The 21,687-nt window shown below is 62.7% G+C and overlaps 1 protein-coding gene across 1 annotated transcript in view; it reads left to right on the forward strand.

Moving 5' to 3' along the window:
* Positions 1 to 18,760, forward strand: part of LOC141237380 (uncharacterized) — a 32,191-nt gene extending 13,431 nt beyond the window's left edge. Inside the window, exon 2 of the mRNA XM_073668340.1 lies at positions 18,621 to 18,760. Coding sequence (XP_073524441.1) covers positions 18,621 to 18,760 — 140 coding nt within the window. The remainder of the gene's footprint in view (positions 1 to 18,620) is intronic.
* The last annotated feature ends 2,927 nt before the right edge of the window (positions 18,761 to 21,687 follow it).

Below are 21,687 nucleotides of genomic sequence, written 5' to 3' on the forward strand. Positions count from 1 at the left end.
ACGAATGACACTATTGCCCCCGCCCGGACACGTATGACACTACTGCCCCGGCCCGGACACGAATGACACTGCTGCCCCTCCGGCCCGGACACGAATGACACTACTGCCCCGGCCCGGACACAAATGACACTGCTGCCGCTCCGGCCCGGACACGAATGACACTACTGCCCCGGCCCGGACACAAATGACACTGCTGCCCCTCCGGCCCGGACACGAATGACACTACTGCCCCGGCCCGGACACAAATGACACTGCTGCCGCTCCGGCTCGGACACGAATGACACTACTGCCCCGGCCCAGACACGAATGACACTGCTGCCCCTCTGGCCCGGACACGAATGACACTGCAGCCCCTACTGCCCCGGCCCGGACACGAATGACACTACTGTCCCAGCCCGGACATGAATTACACTGCTGCCCCTCCTGCCCCGGCCCGGACACGAATGACACTGCTGCCCCTCCTGCCCCGGCCCGGACACGAATGACACTGCTGCCCTTCCTGCCCCGGCCCGAACACGAATGACACTACTGCCCCGGCCCGTACACGAATGACACTACTGTCCCAGCCCGGACGCGAATGACACTGCTGCCCCTCCTGCCCCGGCCCGGACACGAATGACACTGCTGCCCCTCCTGCCCCGGCCCGAACACGAATGACACTGCTGCCCCTGCCCGGACACGAATGACACTACTGTCCTGGCCCGTACACGAATGACACTACTGTCCCAGCCCGGACACAAATGACACTGCTGCCCCTACTGCCCCGACCCGGACACGAATGACACTACTGTCCCAGCCCGGACACAAATGACACTGCTGCCCCTACTGCCCCGGCCTGGACACGAATGACACTGCTGCCCCTCTGGCCCGGACATGAATGACACTGCTGCCTCTACTGCCGTGGCCCATACATGAATGACACTACTGTCCCAGGCCGGACACGAATGACACTGCTGCCCCTCCTGCCCCGGCTCGGACACGAATGACATTACTGCCCCGGCCCGGACACGAATGACACTGCTGCCCCGGTCCGGACACGAATGACACTACTGTCCCAGCCCGGACATGAATGACACTGTTTTCCCTCCTGCCCCGGCCCGGACATGAATGACACTACTGCCCCGGCCCGGATACGAATGACACTGCTCTCCCTACTGTCCCAGTCCAGACTCGAATGACACTGCTCCCCCTACTGCCCCGGCCTGGACACGAATGACACTGCTGCCCCTCCTGCCCCGGCCCGGACACGAATGACACTGCTGCCCCTCCTGCCCCGGCCCGGACACGAATGACACTGCTGCCCCTCCTGCCCCGGCCCGGACACTAATGACACTGCTGCCCCGATCCGGACACGAATGATACTGCTGCCCCGGCCTGGACATGAATGACACTGCTGCCCCTCCTGCCCCGGCCTGGACATGAATGACACTGCTGCCCCTGTCCGGACACGAATGACACTGCTGCCCCGGTCCGGACACTAATGACACTGCTGCCCCTGTCCGGACACGAATGACACTGCTGCCCCGGTCCGGACACGAATGATACTGCTGCCCCGGTCCGGACACGAATGACACTGCTGCCCCTCCTGCCCCGGCCCGGACACTAATTACACTGCTGCCCCGGTCCGGACACGAATGATACTGCTGCCCCGGCCTGGACATGAATGACACTGCTGCCCCGGCCCGGACACTAATGACACTGCTGCCCCGATCCGGACACGAATGATACTGCTGCCCCGGCCTGGACATGAATGACACTGCTGCCCCTCCTGCCCCGGCCCGGACATGAATGACACTGCTGCCCCGGCCCGGACACTAATGACACTGCTGCCCCTGTCCGGACACGAATGACACTGCTGCCCCGGTCCGGACACGAATGATACTGCTGCCCCGGTCCGGACACGAATGACACTGCTGCCCCTCCTGCCCCGGCCCGGACACTAATTACACTGCTGCCCCGGTCCGGACACGAATGATACTGCTGCCCCGGCCTGGACATGAATGACACTGCTGCCCCTCCTGCCCCGGCCTGGACATGAATGACACTGCTGCCCCGGTCCGGACATGAATGACACTGCTGCCCCGGTCCGGACATGAATGACACTGCTGCCCTGGCCCGGACACTAATGACACTGCTGCCCCGGCCTGGACATGAATGACACTGCTGCCCCAGTCCGGACATGAATGACACTGCTGCCCCGGCCCGGACACTAATGACACTGCTGCCCCGGTCCGGACACGAATGACACTGCTGCCCCGGTCCGGACACGAATGACACTGCTGCCCCTCCTGCCCCGGCCTGGACATGAATGACACTGCTGCCCCGGCCTGGACATGAATGACACTGCTGCCCCGGTCCGGACACGAATGACACTGCTGCCCCGGTCCGGACACGAATGACACTGCTGCCCCTCCTGCCCCGGCCTGGACATGAATGACACTGCTGCCCCTCCTGCCCCGGCCTGGACATGAATGACACTGCTGCCCCGGCCTGGACATGAATGACACTGCTGCCCCGGTCCGGACACGAATGACACTGCTGCCCCGGTCCGGACACGAATGACACTGCTGCCCCTCCTGCCCCGGCCTGGACATGAATGACACTGCTGCCCCTCCTGCCCCGGCCTGGACATGAATGACACTGCTGCCCCAGTCCGGACATGAATGACACTGCTGTCCCGGCCCGGACACTAATGACACTGCTGCCCCGGTCCGGACACGAATGATACTGCTGCCCCGGTCCGGACACGAATGACACTGCTGCCCCTCCTGCCCCGGCCTGGACATGAATGACACTGCTGCCCCTCCTGCCCCGGCCTGGACATGAATGACACTGCTGCTCCGGTCCGGACACGAATGACACTGCTGCCCCTCCTGCCCCGGCCTGGACATGAATGACACTGCTGCTCCTCCTGCCCCGGCCTGGACATGAATGACACTGCTGCCCCTCCTGCCCCGGCCTGGACATGAATGACACTGCTGCCCCGGTCCGGACACGAATGACACTGCTTCTCCTACTTCCCCGGCCCGGACACGAATGATACTGCTGCCCCGGTCCGGACACGAATGACACTGCTGCCCCTCCTGCCCCGCCTGGACATGAATGACACTGCTGCCCCAGCCCGGACACGAATGACACTGCTGCCCCTACTTCCCCGGCCCGGACTCGAATGACACTGCTACCCCGGCCCGGACACGAATGACACTGCTGCCCCTACTGCCCCGGTCAGTACACGAATGACACTACTGTCCCAGCCCGGACACAAATGACACTGCTGCCCCTCCGGCCCGGACACGAATGACACTACTGCCCCGGCCCGGACACGAATGACACTGCTGCCCCTCTGGCCCGGACACGAATGACACTGCTGCCCCTACTGCCCTGGCCCGTACATGAATGACACTCCTGTCCCAGCCCGGACACGAATGACACTGCTGCCCCTCCTGCCCCGGCCCGGACTCGAATGACACTGCTGCCCCGGCCCGGACACGAATGACACTACTGCCCTGGCCCGTACACGAATGACACTACTGTCCCAGCCCGGACACAAATGACACTGCTGCCCCTACTGCCCCGGCCTGGACACGAATGACACTGCTGCCCCTCTGGCCCGGACACGAATGACACTGCTGCCCCTACTGCCCTGGCCCATATATGAATGACACTACTGTCCCAGCCAGGACACGAATGACACTGCTGCCCCTCCTGCCCCGGCTCGGACACGAATGATACTGCTGCCCCAGCCCGGACACGAATGACACTGCTGCCCCAGCCCGGACACGAATGACACTGCTCCCACTACTGTCCCAGCTCGGACACGAATGACACTACTGCCCCGGCCCGGACACGAATGACACTGCTGTCCCGGCCCGGACACGAATGACACTGCTGCCCCTACTGCCCCGGCCCGGACACGAATGACACTACTGTCCCAGCCCGGACACGAATGACACTGTTTTCCCTCCTGTCCGCCCGGACACGAATGACACTACTGCCCCGGCCCGGACACGAATGACACTGCTGCCCCTACTGCCCCGGTCAGTACACGAATGACACTACTGTCCCAGCCCGGACACAAATGACACTGCTGCCTCTCCGGCCCGGACTCGAATGACACTGCTGCCCCTCTGGCCCGGACACGAATGACACTGCTGCCCCTACTGCCCTGGCCCGTACACGAATGACACTACTGTCCCAGCCCGGACACGAATGACACTGCTGCCCCTCCTGCCCCGGCCCGAACACGAATGACACTGCTGCCCCGGCCCGGACACGAATGACACTACTGCCCCGGCCCATCCACGAATGACACTACTGTCCCAGCCCGGACACGAATGACACTGTTGCCCCTACTGCCCCGGCCCGGACACGAATGACACTGCTGCCCCTCCTGCCCCGGCCTGGACATGAATGACACTGCTGCCCCTCCTGCCCCGGCCTGGACATGAATGACACTGCTGCCCCGGTCCGGACACGAATGACACTGCTGCCCCGGTCCGGACACGAATGACACTGCTGCCCCGGCCCGGACACGAATGACACTGCTGCCCCTACTGCCCTGGCCCATATATGAATGACACTACTGTCCCAGGCCGGACACGAATGACACTGCTGCCCCTCCTGCCCCGGCTCGGACACGAATGATACTGCTGCCCCAGCCCGGACACGAATGACACTGCTGCCTCTACTTCCCCGGCCCGGACACGAATGATACTGCTGCCCCTACTGCCCCGGTCAGTACACGAATGACACTACTGTCCCAGCCCGGACACAAATGACATTGCTGCCCCTCCGGCCCGGACACGAATGACACTACTGCCCCGGCCCGGACACGAATGACACTGCTGCCCCTCTGGCCCGGACACGAATGACACTACTGTCCCAGCCCGGACACGAATGACACTGCTGCACCTACTGCCCTGGCCCGTACACGAATGACACTACTGTCCCAGCCCGGACACGAATGACACTGCTGCCCCTCCTGCCCCGGCCCGGACACGAATGACACTGCTGCCCCTCCTGCCCCGGCCCGAACACGAATGACACTGCTGCCCCGGCCCGGACACGAATGACACTACTGCCCTGGCCCGTACACGAATGACACTACTGTCCCAGCCCGGACACAAATGACACTACTGCCCCGGCCTGGACACGAATGACACTGCTGCCCCTCTGGCCCGGACACGAATGACACTGCTGCCCCTACTGCCCTGGCCCATATATGAATGACACTACTGTCCCAGGCCGGACACGAATGACACTGCTGCCCCTCCTGCCCCGGCTCGGACACGAATGACACTACTGCCCCGGCCCGGACACGAATGACACTGCTGCCCCAGCCCGGACACGAATGACACTGCTCCCACTACTGTCCCAGCTCGGACACGAATGACACTACTGCCCCGGCCCGGACACGAATGACACTGCTGTCCCGGCCCGGACACGAATGACACTGCTGCCCCTACTGCCCCGGCCCGGACACGAATGACACTACTGTCCCAGCCCGGACACGAATGACACTACTGTCCCAGCCCGGACATGAATGACACTGTTTCCCCTCCTGCCCCGGCCCGGACACGAATGACACTACTGCCCCGGCCCGGACACGAATGACACTGCTGCCCCTACTGCCCCGGTCAGTACACGAATGACACTACTGTCCCAGCCCGGACACAAATGACACTGCTGCCCCTCCGGCCCGGACTCGAATGACACTGCTGCCCCTCTGGCCCGGACACGAATGACACTGCTGCCCCTTCTGCCCTGGCCCGTACACGAATGACACTACTGTCCCAGCCCGGACACGAATGACACTGCTGCCCCGGCCCGGACACGAATGACACTGCTGCCCCTACTGCCCCGGCCCGGACACGAATGACACTGCTGCCCCGGTCCGGACACAAATGACACTGCTGCCCCTACTTCCCCGGCCCGGACACGAATGACACTGCTGCCCCTACTTCCCCGGCCCGGACACGAATGACACTGCTGCCCCTACTTCCCCGGCCCGTACACGAATGACACTGCTGCCCCTACTGCCCCGGCCCGAACACGAATGACACTGCTGCCCCGGTCCGGACACAAATGACACTGCTGCCCCTACTTCCCCGGCCCGGACACGAATGACACTGCTGCCCCTACTGCCCCGGCCCGAACACGAATGACACTGCTGCCCCTACTAACCCGGCCCGAACACAAATGACACTGCTGCCCCACCCAGGACACGAATGACACTGCTGCCCCTCCTACCCCGGCCCGAACACAAATGACACTACTGCCCCTCCTAACCCGGCCCGAACACAAATGACACTGCTGCCCCACCCAGGACACGAATGATACTGCTGCCCCTACTGCCCCGGCCCGGACACGAATGACACTGCTGCCCCTCCTGCCCCAGCCTGGACATGAATGACACTGCTGCCCCGGTCCGGACATGAATGACACTGCTGCCCTGGCCCGGACACGAATGACACTGCTGCCCCTCCTACCCCGGCCCGGACACGAATGACACTGCTGCCCCTCTGGCCCGGACATGAATGACACTGCTGCCCCTACTGCCCCGGTCCGGACACGAATGACACTGCTGTCCCAGCCCAGACATGAATGACACTGCTGCCCCTCCTGCCCCGGCCCGGACACGAATGACACTGCTGCCCCTCCTGCCCCGGTCCGGACACGAATGATACTGCTGCCCCTCCTGCCCCGGCCAGGACATGAATGACACTGCTGCCCCTACTTCCCCGGCCCGGACACGAATGACACTGCTGCCCCTACTGCCCCGGCCCGAACACGAATGACACTGCTGCCCCTACTGCCCCGGCCCGAATACGAATGACACTGCTGCCCCTCCTGCCCCGGCCCGAACACGAATGACACTGCTGCCCCTCCTGCCCCGGCCTGGACATGAATGACACTGCTCCCCCTTCTGTCCCAGCCCAGAGTCGAATGACACTGCTCCCCCTACTGCCCAGGCCTGGACACAAATGACACTGCTGCCCCTCCTGCCTCGGCCAGGACATGAATGACACTGCTGCCCCGGTCCGGACACAAATGACACTGCTGCCCCGGTCCGGAGACGAATGATACTGCTGCCCCGGCCTGGACACGAATGACACTGCTGCCCCTCCTGCCCCGGCCCGGACACTAATGACACTGCTGCCCCGGTCCGGACACTAATGACCCTGCTGCCCCGGTCCAGACACGAATGACACTGCTGCCCCGGCCCGGACACGAGTGACACTACTGTCCCAGCCAGGACACGAATGACACTGCTGCCCCTCTGGCCCGGACATGAATGACACTGCTGCCCCTCCTGCCCCGGCCTGGACATGAATGACACTGCTGCCCCGGTCCGGACATGAATGACACTGCTGCCCCGGCCCGGACACTAATGACACTGCTGCCCCTGTCCGGACACGAATGACACTGCTGCCCCGGTCCGGACACGAATGATACTGCTGCCCCTCCTGCCCCGGCCTGGACATGAATGACACTGCTGCCCCAGTCCGGACATGAATGACACTGCTGCCCCGGTCCGGACACTAATGACACTGCTGCCCCGGTCCGGACACGAATGACACTGCTGCCCCGGTCCGGACACGAATGACACTGCTGCCCCTCCTGCCCCGGCCTGGACATGAATGACACTGCTGCCCCTCCTGCCCCGGCCTGGACATGAATGACACTGCTGCCCCGGTCCGGACACGAATGACACTGCTGCCCCGGTCCGGACACAAATGACACTGCTGCCCCGGCCCGGACACGAATGATACTGCTGCCCCAGCCCGGAGACGAATGACACTGCTGCCCCTACTTCCCCGGCCCGGACTCGAATGACACTGCTGCCCCGGACACGAATGACACTGCTGCCCCGGCCCGGACACGAATGACACTGCTGCCCCTACTGCCCCGGTCAGTACACGAATGACACTACTGTCCCAGCCCGGACACAAATGACACTGCTGCCCCTCCGGCCCGGACACGAATGACACTACTGCCCCGGCCCGGACACGAATGACACTACTGCCCCGGCCCGGACACGAATGACACTGCTGCCCCTCCGGCCCGGACACGAATGACACTACTGCCCCGGCCCGGACACAAATGACACTGCTGCCCCTCCGGCCCGGACACGAATGACACTACTGCCCCGGCCCAGACACGAATGACACTGCTGCCCCTCTGGCCCGGACACGAATGACACTGCTGCCCCTACTGCCCTGGCCCGTACACGAATGACACTACTGTCCCAGCCCGGACATGAATTACACTGCTGCCCCTCCTGCCCCGGCCCGGACACGAATGACACTGCTGCCCCGGCCCGTACACGAATGACACTACTGTCCCAGCCCGGACGCGAATGACACTGCTGCCCCTCCTGCCCCGGCCCGGACACGAATGACACTGCTGCCCCTGCCCGGACACGAATGACACTACTGCCCTGGCCCGTACACGAATGACACTACTGTCCCAGCCCGGACACAAATGACACTGCTGCCCCTCCTGCCCCAGCCCGAACACGAATGACACTACTGCCCCGGCCCGTACACGAATGACACTACTGTCCCAGCCCGGACGCGAATGACACTGCTGCCCCTCCTGCCCCGGCCCGGACACGAATGATACTGCTGCCCCGGCCTGGACATGAATGACACTGCTGCCCCTCCTGCCCCGGTCCGGACATGAATGACACTGCTGCCCCGGCCCGGACACGAATGACACTGCTGCCCCTGCCCGTACACGAATGACACTACTGTCCCAGCCCGGACACAAATGACACTGCTGCCCCTACTGCCCCGACCCGGACACGAATGACACTACTGTCCCAGCCCGGACACAAATGACACTGCTGCCCCTACTGCCCCGGCCTGGACACGAATGACACTGCTGCCCCTCTGGCCCGGACATGAATGACACTGCTGCCTCTACTGCCGTGGCCCATATATGAATGACACTGCTGCCCCTCCTGCCCCGGCTCGGACACGAATGACATTACTGCCCCGGCCCGGACACGAATGACACTGCTGCCCCGGCCTGGACACGAATGACACTACTGTCCCAGCCCGGACATGAATGACACTGCTGCCCCTCCTGCCCCGGCCCGGACACGAATGACACTGCTGCCCCTCCTGCCCCGGCCCGGACACGAATGACACTGCTGCCCCTCCTGCCCCGGCCCGGACACGAATGACACTGCTGCCCCGGCCCGGACACGAATGACACTACTGTCCCAGCCCGGACATGAATGACACTGCTGCCCCTCCTGCCCCGGCCTGGACATGAATGACACTGCTGCCCCTACTTCCCCGGCCCGGACACGAATGACACTGCTGCCCCTACTGCCCCGGCCCGAACACGAATGACACTACTGCCCCGGCCCGAACACGAATGACACTGCTGCCCCTACTGCCCCGGCCCGAACACGAATGACACTGCTGCCCCTCCTACCCCGGCCCGAACACAAATGACACTACTGCCCCTCCTAACCCGGCCCGAACACAAATGACACTGCTGCCCCACCCAGGACACGAATGATACTGCTGCCCCTACTGCCCCGGCCCGGACACGAATGACACTGCTGCCCCTCCTGCCCCAGCCTGGACATGAATGACACTGCTGCCCCGGTCCGGACATGAATGACACTGCTGCCCTGGCCCGGACACTAATGACACTGCTGCCCCTGTCCGGACACGAATGACACTGCTGCCCCGGTCCGGACACGAATGACACTGCTGCCCCTCCTACCCCGGCCCAGACACGAATGACACTGCTGCCCCTCTGGCCCGGACATGAATGACACTGCTGCCCCTGCTGCCCCGGCCCGGACACGAATGACACTGCTGTCCCAGCCCAGACATGAATGACACTGCTGCCCCTCCTGCCCCGGCCCGGACACGAATGACACTGCTGCCCCTCCTGCCCCGGTCCGGACACGAATGATACTGCTGCCCCTCCTCCCCCGGCCTGGACATGAATGACACTGCTCCCCCTTCTGTCCCAGCCCAGAGTCGAATGACACTGCTCCCCCTACTGCCCAGGCCTGGACACAAATGACACTGCTGCCCCTCCTGCCCCGGTCCGGACACAAATGACACTGCTGCCCCGGTCCGGACACAAATGACACTGCTGCCCCGGTCCGGAGACGAATGATACTGCTGCCCCGGCCTGGACACGAATGACACTGCTGCCCCTCCTGCCCCGGCCCGGACACTAATGACACTGCTGCCCCGGTCCGGACACTAATGACCCTGCTGCCCCGGTCCAGACACGAATGACACTGCTGCCCCGGCCCGGACACGAGTGACACTACTGTCCCAGCCAGGACACGAATGACACTGCTGCCCCTCTGGCCCGGACATGAATGACACTGCTGCCCCTCCTGCCCCGGCCTGGACATGAATGACACTGCTGCCCCGGTCCGGACATGAATGACACTGCTGCCCCGGCCCGGACACTAATGACACTGCTGCCCCTGTCCGGACACGAATGACACTGCTGCCCCGGTCCGGACACGAATGATACTGCTGCCCCTCCTGCCCCGGCCTGGACATGAATGACACTGCTGCCCCAGTCCGGACATGAATGACACTGCTGCCCCGGTCCGGACACTAATGACCTGCTGCCCCGGTCCGGACACGAATGACACTGCTGCCCCGGTCCGGACACGAATGACACTGCTGCCCCTCCTGCCCCGGCCTGGACATGAATGACACTGCTGCCCCTCCTGCCCCGGCCTGGACATGAATGACACTGCTGCCCCGGTCCGGACACGAATGACACTGCTGCCCCGGTCCGGACACAAATGACACTGCTGCCCCAGCCCGGACACGAATGACACTGCTGCCCCTACTTCCCCGGCCCGGACTCGAATGACACTGCTGCCCCGGACACGAATGACACTGCTGCCCCGGCCCGGACACGAATGACACTGCTGCCCCTACTGCCCCGGTCAGTACACGAATGACACTACTGTCCCAGCCCGGACACAAATGACACTGCTGCCCCTCCGGCCCGGACACGAATGACACTATTGCCCCCGCCCGGACACGTATGACACTACTGCCCCGGCCCGGACACGAATGACACTGCTGCCCCTCCGGCCCGGACACGAATGACACTACTGCCCCGGCCCGGACACAAATGACACTGCTGCCGCTCCGGCCCGGACACGAATGACACTACTGCCCCGGCCCGGACACAAATGACACTGCTGCCCCTCCGGCCCGGACACGAATGACACTACTGCCCCGGCCCGGACACAAATGACACTGCTGCCGCTCCGGCTCGGACACGAATGACACTACTGCCCCGGCCCGGACACAAATGACACTGCTGCCCCTCCGGCCCGGACACGAATGACACTACTGCCCCGGCCCGGACACAAATGACACTGCTGCCGCTCCGGCTCGGACACGAATGACACTACTGCCCCGGCCCGGACACGAATGACACTGCTGCCCCTCCGGCCCGGACACGAATGACACTACTGCCCCGGCCCGGACACAAATGACACTGCTGCCGCTCCGGCCCGGACACGAATGACACTACTGCCCCGGCCCGGACACAAATGACACTGCTGCCCCTCCGGCCCGGACACGAATGACACTACTGCCCCGGCCCGGACACAAATGACACTGCTGCCGCTCCGGCTCGGACACGAATGACACTACTGCCCCGGCCCAGACACGAATGACACTGCTGCCCCTCTGGCCCGGACACGAATGACACTGCAGCCCCTACTGCCCCGGCCCGGACACGAATGACACTACTGTCCCAGCCCGGACATGAATTACACTGCTGCCCCTCCTGCCCCGGCCCGGACACGAATGACACTGCTGCCCTTCCTGCCCCAGCCCGAACACGAATGACACTACTGCCCCGGCCCGTACACGAATGACACTACTGTCCCAGCCCGGACGCGAATGACACTGCTGCCCCTCCTGCCCCGGCCCGGACACGAATGACACTGCTGCCCCTCCTGCCCCGGCCCGAACACGAATGACACTGCTGCCCCTGCCCGGACACGAATGACACTACTGTCCTGGCCCGTACACGAATGACACTACTGTCCCAGCCCGGACACAAATGACACTGCTGCCCCTACTGCCCCGACCCGGACACGAATGACACTACTGTCCCAGCCCGGACACAAATGACACTGCTGCCCCTACTGCCCCGGCCTGGACACGAATGACACTGCTGCCCCTCTGGCCCGGACATGAATGACACTGCTGCCTCTACTGCCGTGGCCCATACATGAATGACACTACTGTCCCAGGCCGGACACGAATGACACTGCTGCCCCTCCTGCCCCGGCTCGGACACGAATGACATTACTGCCCCGGCCCGGACACGAATGACACTGCTGCCCCGGTCCGGACACGAATGACACTACTGTCCCAGCCCGAACATGAATGACACTGTTTTCCCTCCTGCCCCGGCCCGGACATGAATGACACTACTGCCCCGGCCCGGATACGAATGACACTGCTCTCCCTACTGTCCCAGTCCAGACTCGAATGACACTGCTCCCCCTACTGCCCCGGCCTGGACACGAATGACACTGCTGCCCCTCCTGCCCCGGCCCGGACACGAATGACACTGCTGCCCCTCCTGCCCCGGCCCGGACACGAATGACACTGCTGCCCCTCCTGCCCCGGCCCGGACACTAATGACACTGCTGCCCCGATCCGGACACGAATGATACTGCTGCCCCGGCCTGGACATGAATGACACTGCTGCCCCTCCTGCCCCGGCCTGGACATGAATGACACTGCTGCCCCTGTCCGGACACGAATGACACTGCTGCCCCGGTCCGGACACTAATGACACTGCTGCCCCTGTCCGGACACGAATGACACTGCTGCCCCGGTCCGGACACGAATGATACTGCTGCCCCGGTCCGGACACGAATGACACTGCTGCCCCTCCTGCCCCGGCCCGGACACTAATTACACTGCTGCCCCGGTCCGGACACGAATGATACTGCTGCCCCGGCCTGGACATGAATGACACTGCTGCCCCGGCCCGGACACTAATGACACTGCTGCCCCGATCCGGACACGAATGATACTGCTGCCCCGGCCTGGACATGAATGACACTGCTGCCCCTCCTGCCCCGGCCCGGACATGAATGACACTGCTGCCCCTGCCCGGACACTAATGACACTGCTGCCCCGGCCCGGACACTAATGACACTGCTGCCCCTGTCCGGACACGAATGACACTGCTGCCCCGGTCCGGACACGAATGATACTGCTGCCCCGGTCCGGACACGAATGACACTGCTGCCCCTCCTGCCCCGGCCCGGACACTAATTACACTGCTGCCCCGGTCCGGACACGAATGATACTGCTGCCCCGGCCTGGACATGAATGACACTGCTGCCCCTCCTGCCCCGGCCTGGACATGAATGACACTGCTGCCCCGGTCCGGACATGAATGACACTGCTGCCCCGGTCCGGACATGAATGACACTGCTGCCCTGGCCCGGACACTAATGACACTGCTGCCCCGGCCTGGACATGAATGACACTGCTGCCCCAGTCCGGACATGAATGACACTGCTGCCCCGGCCCGGACACTAATGACACTGCTGCCCCGGTCCGGACACGAATGACACTGCTGCCCCGGTCCGGACACGAATGACACTGCTGCCCCTCCTGCCCCGGCCTGGACATGAATGACACTGCTGCCCCGGCCTGGACATGAATGACACTGCTGCCCCGGTCCGGACACGAATGACACTGCTGCCCCGGTCCGGACACGAATGACACTGCTGCCCCTCCTGCCCCGGCCTGGACATGAATGACACTGCTGCCCCTCCTGCCCCGGCCTGGACATGAATGACACTGCTGCCCCGGCCTGGACATGAATGACACTGCTGCCCCGGTCCGGACACGAATGACACTGCTGCCCCGGTCCGGACACGAATGACACTGCTGCCCCTCCTGCCCCGGCCTGGACATGAATGACACTGCTGCCCCTCCTGCCCCGGCCTGGACATGAATGACACTGCTGCCCCAGTCCGGACATGAATGACACTGCTGTCCCGGCCCGGACACTAATGACACTGCTGCCCCGGTCCGGACACGAATGATACTGCTGCCCCGGTCCGGACACGAATGACACTGCTGCCCCTCCTGCCCCGGCCTGGACATGAATGACACTGCTGCCCCTCCTGCCCCGGCCTGGACATGAATGACACTGCTGCTCCGGTCCGGACACGAATGACACTGCTGCCCCTCCTGCCCCGGCCTGGACATGAATGACACTGCTGCCCCTCCTGCCCCGGCCTGGACATGAATGACACTGCTGCCCCTCCTGCCCCGGCCTGGACATGAATGACACTGCTGCCCCGGTCCGGACACGAATGACACTGCTGCTCCTACTTCCCCGGCCCGGACACGAATGATACTGCTGCCCCGGTCCGGACACGAATGACACTGCTGCCCCTCCTGCCCCGCCTGGACATGAATGACACTGCTGCCCCAGCCCGGACACGAATGACACTGCTGCCCCTACTTCCCCGGCCCGGACTCGAATGACACTGCTACCCCGGCCCGGACACGAATGACACTGCTGCCCCTACTGCCCCGGTCAGTACACGAATGACACTACTGTCCCAGCCCGGACACAAATGACACTGCTGCCCCTCCGGCCCGGACACGAATGACACTACTGCCCCGGCCCGGACACGAATGACACTGCTGCCCCTCTGGCCCGGACACGAATGACACTGCTGCCCCTACTGCCCTGGCCCGTACATGAATGACACTCCTGTCCCAGCCCGGACACGAATGACACTGCTGCCCCTCCTGCCCCGGCCCGGACTCGAATGACACTGCTGCCCCGGCCCGGACACGAATGACACTACTGCCCTGGCCCGTACACGAATGACACTACTGTCCCAGCCCGGACACAAATGACACTGCTGCCCCTACTGCCCCGGCCTGGACACGAATGACACTGCTGCCCCTCTGGCCCGGACACGAATGACACTGCTGCCCCTACTGCCCTGGCCCATATATGAATGACACTACTGTCCCAGCCAGGACACGAATGACACTGCTGCCCCTCCTGCCCCGGCTCGGACACGAATGATACTGCTGCCCCAGCCCGGACACGAATGACACTGCTGCCCCAGCCCGGACACGAATGACACTGCTCCCACTACTGTCCCAGCTCGGACACGAATGACACTACTGCCCCGGCCCGGACACGAATGACACTGCTGTCCCGGCCCGGACACGAATGACACTGCTGCCCCTACTGCCCCGGCCCGGACACGAATGACACTACTGTCCCAGCCCGGACACGAATGACACTGTTTTCCCTCCTGTCCGCCCGGACACGAATGACACTACTGCCCCGGCCCGGACACGAATGACACTGCTGCCCCTACTGCCCCGGTCAGTACACGAATGACACTACTGTCCCAGCCCGGACACAAATGACACTGCTGCCTCTCCGGCCCGGACTCGAATGACACTGCTGCCCCTCTGGCCCGGACACGAATGACACTGCTGCCCCTACTGCCCTGGCCCGTACACGAATGACACTACTGTCCCAGCCCGGACACGAATGACACTGCTGCCCCTCCTGCCCCGGCCCGAACACGAATGACACTGCTGCCCCGGCCCGGACACGAATGACACTACTGCCCCGGCCCATCCACGAATGACACTACTGTCCCAGCCCGGACACGAATGACACTGTTGCCCCTACTGCCCCGGCCCGGACACGAATGACACTGCTGCCCCTCCTGCCCCGGCCTGGACATGAATGACACTGCTGCCCCTCCTGCCCCGGCCTGGACATGAATGACACTGCTGCCCCGGTCCGGACACGAATGACACTGCTGCCCCGGTCCGGACACGAATGACACTGCTGCCCCGGCCCGGACACGAATGACACTGCTGCCCCTACTGCCCTGGCCCATATATGAATGACACTACTGTCCCAGGCCGGACACGAATGACACTGCTGCCCCTCCTGCCCCGGCTCGGACACGAATGATACTGCTGCCCCAGCCCGGACACGAATGACACTGCTGCCTCTACTTCCCCGGCCCGGACACGAATGATACTGCTGCCCCTACTGCCCCGGTCAGTACACGAATGACACTACTGTCCCAGCCCGGACACAAATGACATTGCTGCCCCTCCGGCCCGGACACGAATGACACTACTGCCCCGGCCCGGACACGAATGACACTGCTGCCCCTCTGGCCCGGACACGAATGACACTACTGTCCCAGCCCGGACACGAATGACACTGCTGCACCTACTGCCCTGGCCCGTACACGAATGACACTACTGTCCCAGCCCGGACACGAATGACACTGCTGCCCCTCCTGCCCCGGCCCGGACACGAATGACACTGCTGCCCCTCCTGCCCCGGCCCGAACACGAATGACACTGCTGCCCCGGCCCGGACACGAATGACACTACTGCCCTGGCCCGTACACGAATGACACTACTGTCCCAGCCCGGACACAAATGACACTACTGCCCCGGCCTGGACACGAATGACACTGCTGCCCCTCTGGCCCGGACACGAATGACACTGCTGCCCCTACTGCCCTGGCCCATATATGAATGACACTACTGTCCCAGGCCGGACACGAATGACACTGCTGCCCCTCCTGCCCCGGCTCGGACACGAATGACACTACTGCCCCGGCCCGGACACGAATGACACTGCTGCCCCAGCCCGGACACGAATGACACTGCTCCCACTACTGTCCCAGCTCGGACACGAATGACACTACTGCCCCGGCCCGGACACGAATGACACTGCTGTCCCGGCCCGGACACGAATGACACTGCTGCCCCTACTGCCCCGGCCCGGACACGAATGACACTACTGTCCCAGCCCGGACACGAATGACACTACTGTCCCAGCCCGGACATGAATGACACTGTTTCCCCTCCTGCCCCGGCCCGGACACGAATGACACTACTGCCCCGGCCCGGACACGAATGACACTGCTGCCCCTACTGCCCCGGTCAGTACACGAATGACACTACTGTCCCAGCCCGGACACAAATGACACTGCTGCCCCTCCGGCCCGGACTCGAATGACACTGCTGCCCCTCTGGCCCGGACACGAATGACACTGCTGCCCCTTCTGCCCTGGCCCGTACACGAATGACACTACTGTCCCAGCCCGGACACGAATGACACTGCTGCCCCGGCCCGGACACGAATGACACTGCTGCCCCTCCTGCCCCGGCCCGAACACGAATGACACTGCTGCCCCGGCCCATCCACGAATGACACTACTGTCCCAGCCCGGACACGAATGACACTGTTGCCCCTACTGCCCCGGCCCATTCACGAATGACACTACTGTCCCAGCCCGGACACGAATGACACTGTTGCCCCTACTGCCCCGGCCCGGACACGAATGACACTACTGCCCCGGCCTGGACACGAATGACACTGCTGCCCCTCTGGCCCGGACACGAATGACACTGCTGCCCCTACTGCCCTGGCCCATACATGAATGACACTACTGTCCCAGGCCGGACACAAATGACACTGCTGCCCCTCCTGCCCCGGCTCGGACATGAATGACACTACTGCCCCGGCCCGGACACGAATGTCACTGCTGTCCCGGCCCGGACACGAATGACACTGCTGCCCCTACTGTCCCAGCCCGGACACGAATGACACTACTGTCCCAGCCCGGACATGAATGACACTGTTTTCCCTCCTGCCCCGGCCTGGACACGAATGACACTACTGCCCCGGCCCGGACACGAATGACACTGCTCCCCCTACTGTCCCAGTCCAGACTCGAATGACACTGCTCCCCCTACTGCCCCGGCCTGGACACGAATGACACTGCTGCCCCGACCCGGACACGAATGACACTGCTGCCCCTCCTGCCCCGGCCTGGACACGAATGACACTGCTGCCCCGGTCCGGACACGAATGACACTGCTGCCCCGGCCCGGACACGAATGACACTGCTCCCCCTACTGTCCCAGCCCAGACTCGAATGACACTGCTGCCCCTCCTGCCCCGGCCTGGACATGAATGACACTGCTGCCCCTCCTGCCCCGGCCCGGACACGAATGACACTGCTCCCCCTACTGTCCCAGCCCAGACTCGAATGACACTGCTGCCCCTCCTGCCCCGGCCTGGACATGAATGACACTGCTGCCCCTCCTGCCCCGGCCCGGACACTAATGACACTGCTGCCTCGGTCCGGACACGAATGACACTGCTGCCCCGGCCCGGACACGAATGACACTACTGTCCCAGTCTGGACACGAATGACACTGCTGCCCCTCCTGCCCCGGCCCGGACACTAATGACACTGCTGCCTCGGTCCGGACACGAATGACACTGCTGCCCCGGCCCGGACACGAATGACACTACTGTCCCAGTCTGGACACGAATGACACTGCTGCCCCTCCTGCCCCGGCCCGGACACGAATGACACTGCTGACCCGAAATGGACAGAATTGATGGTGCCTCACCATAATATATTATTGCACAACTTCTGAGGCGCTCACTGCACACAGATGATTTCTGCGCCTCTCAGTGAAGCTTCTGCCCCATACACAAGTATTTCGTCGGCTCTTTGTGGCGTCTTCTCCACACTCCAGGTCTCAGCTCCATCCACAAATGTGCTGTAGGATTTAGATCAGTGTCACAGAAGCCGCCTCAGAAGAGTCCGATGCTTTGCTCTCAGCCATTTTTGGATGTTCTTATTGTTTGGTTCATTATCCTGTTGGAGGAGCCATGACCTGTGGCTCTGACTGAGCTTTCTGACGCTCAGCAGCACACTTCACTCCAGAATTCCTTGATAGTCATGGTTTAATTGTACCCTGCACAGATACAAGACCCCTGTGCCAGATGCAGTAGAGCCGCCCCAGAACATCCCTGAGCTTCTCCACGTGCCAGATGCAACAGAGCCGCCCCAGATCATCCCCGAGCTCCACCATGTGCCAGATGCAGCAGAGCCCCAGAACATCCCCGAGCTCCTCCATGTGCCAGATACAGCAGAGCCGCCCTGGAACAACCCTGAGCTCCTCCATGTGCCAGATACAGCAGAGCCGCCCCAGAACATCCCCGAGCTCCTCCATGTGCCAGATGCAGCAGAGCCGCCCCAGAACATCCCCGAGCTCCTCCATGTGCCAGATGCAACAGAGCCACCCCAGAACATCCCCGAGCTCCTCCATGTGTCAGATGCAGCACAGCCCCAGAATATCCCCGAGCTCCTCCATGTGTCAGATGCAGCACAGCCCCAGAATATCCCCGAGCTCCTCCATGTGTCAGATGCAGCAGAGCCGCCTTGGAACAACCCTGAGCTGCTCCATGTGTCAGATGCAGCAGAGCCGCCCCAGATCATCCCCGAGCTCCTCCATGTGTCAGATGCAGCAGAGTCACCCCAGATTATCCCCGAGCTCCTCCATGTGCCAGATGCAGCAGAGCCGCCCCAGGACATCCCCGAGCTCCTCCATGTGCCAGATACAGCAGAACTGCCCCAGATCATCCCCGAGCTCCTCCATGTTCCAGATGCAGCAGAGCCGCCCCAGATCATCCCCGAGCTCCTCCATGTTCCAGATGCAGCAGAGCCGCCCCAGATCATCCCCGAGCTCCTCCATGTTCCAGATGCAGCAGAGCCGCCCCAGAACATCCCCGAGCTCCTCCATGTGTTAGAAGAAGCAGAACCGCCCCAGATCATGCCCGAGCTCCTCCATGTGCTAAATGCAGCAGAGCCGCCCCAGAACATCCCTGAGATTCTCCATGTGCCAGATGCAGCAGAGCCGCCCCAGAACAACCCCGAGCTCCTCCATGTGTTAGAAGAAGCAGAGCCGCCCCAGATCATGCCCGAGCTCCTCCATGTGCTAAATGCAGCAGAGCCGCCCCAGAACATCCCTGAGATTCTCCATGTGCCAGATGCAGCAGAGCCGCCCCAGAACAACCCCGAACTCCTCCATGTGTCAAATGCAGCAGAGCCGCCTCAAAACATCCCGAGCTCCTCCATGCGTCAGATGCAGCAGAGTCACTCCAAGACATCCCCGAGCTCCTCCACATGGCAGATGCAGCTTATCAGCCCCAGAACATCCCCAAGCTTCTCCATGTGCCAGATGCAGAAAAGCCACTCCAGGACATCCCCGAGCTTCTCCATGTGCCAGATGCAGCAGAGTTGACCCAGAACATCCCCGAGCTCCTCCATGTGTCAGATCCAGCTTAGCCACCCCAAATCATCCCCGAGCTCCTCCATGTGCTAAATGCAGCAGAGCCGCCCCATATCATCCCTGAGATCCTCCATGTGTCAGATGCAGCAGAACAGCCCCAGAATAACCCTGAACTGTTCCACGTGTCAGATGCAGCAGAGCCCCCCAGAACATCCCGAGCTCCTCTATGTGTCAGATGTAGCAGAGCCGCCCCAGGACATCCCCGAGCTCCTCCATGTGTCAGATGTAGCAGAGTCTCCCCAGAACATCCCCCAGCTCCTCCATGTGCCAGATGCTGCAGAGCCGCCCTAGATCATCCCCGAGCTCCTCCATGTGCCAGATGCAGCAGGGCCGCCCCACATCATCCCCGAGCTCCTCCATGTGGCAGATGCAGCAGAGCCGCCCCAAAACATCCCTGAGCTCCTCCATGTGTCAGATGCAGCAGAGCCACCCCACATCATCCCCGAGCTCCTCCATGTGCCAGATACAGCAGAGCCGCCCCAGAACATCTCCGAGCTCCTCCATGTGCCAGATACAGCAGAACTGCCCCAGATCATCCCCGAGCTCCTCCATGTTCCAGATGCAGCAGAGCCGCCCCAGATCATCCCCGAGCTCCTCCATGTTCCAGATGCAGCAGAGCCGCCCCAGAACATCCCCGAGCTCCTCCATGTGTCAGATGCAGCAGAGCCACACCACATCATCCCCGAGCTCCTCCATGTGCCAGATGCAGCAGAGCCACCCCACATCATCCCCGAGCTCCTCCATGTGCCAGATGCAGCAGAGCCACCCCACATCATCCCCGAGCTCCTCCGTGTGGCAGATGCAGCAGAGCCGCCCCACATCATCCCCGAGCTCCTCCATGTGGCAGATGCAACAGAGCCACCCCAGAACATCCCCGAGCTCCTCCATGTGGCAGATGCAGCAGAGCCACTCCAAGACATCCCCGAGCTCCTCCATGTGGCAGATGCAGCAGAGTTGACCCAGAACATCCCCGAGCTTCTCCATGTGCCAGATGCAGCAGAGTTGACCCAGAACATCCCCGAGCTCCTCCATGTGTCAGATCCAGCTTAGCCACCCCAAATCATCCCCGAGCTCCTCCATGTGCTAAATGCAGCAGAGCCGCCCCAGAACATCCCCGAGCTCCTCCATGTGTCACAACAGATGCAATGTTCTGTTCTTTGCCTCATTTTTGCGTCTGTGAACATGAAGCTGATGTGATGCCACAAAGCTCCAGTTTTTTCTCCGTCTATTTTTTTTCTATGACTCACTTTCAGCAGTAGCTTCTTCCTTGGTTGTCCTCCATGAAGTCCACTTTGGCCCTGACAATGCTGGACGGTGCAACCTGACATCCCGAGACCTTGACCTCTGAGTTTTCCTGTAGTCTGTCTGAAGGTTGTTCTGGACTCTGTAGTTCCCATTTGTACTCTCCGTCTCCTCAGTTTGTCACCAGTTTTCCGCTTGCGGCCACATCCAGGGACGTTGTCTACAG

The sequence above is a fragment of the Phyllobates terribilis genome, unplaced genomic scaffold (assembly GCF_046119375.1).
Source record: "Phyllobates terribilis strain yellow unplaced genomic scaffold, ASM4611937v1 Scaffold_1__5_contigs__length_1240528914, whole genome shotgun sequence".
Taxonomy (NCBI): domain Eukaryota; kingdom Metazoa; phylum Chordata; class Amphibia; order Anura; family Dendrobatidae; genus Phyllobates; species Phyllobates terribilis.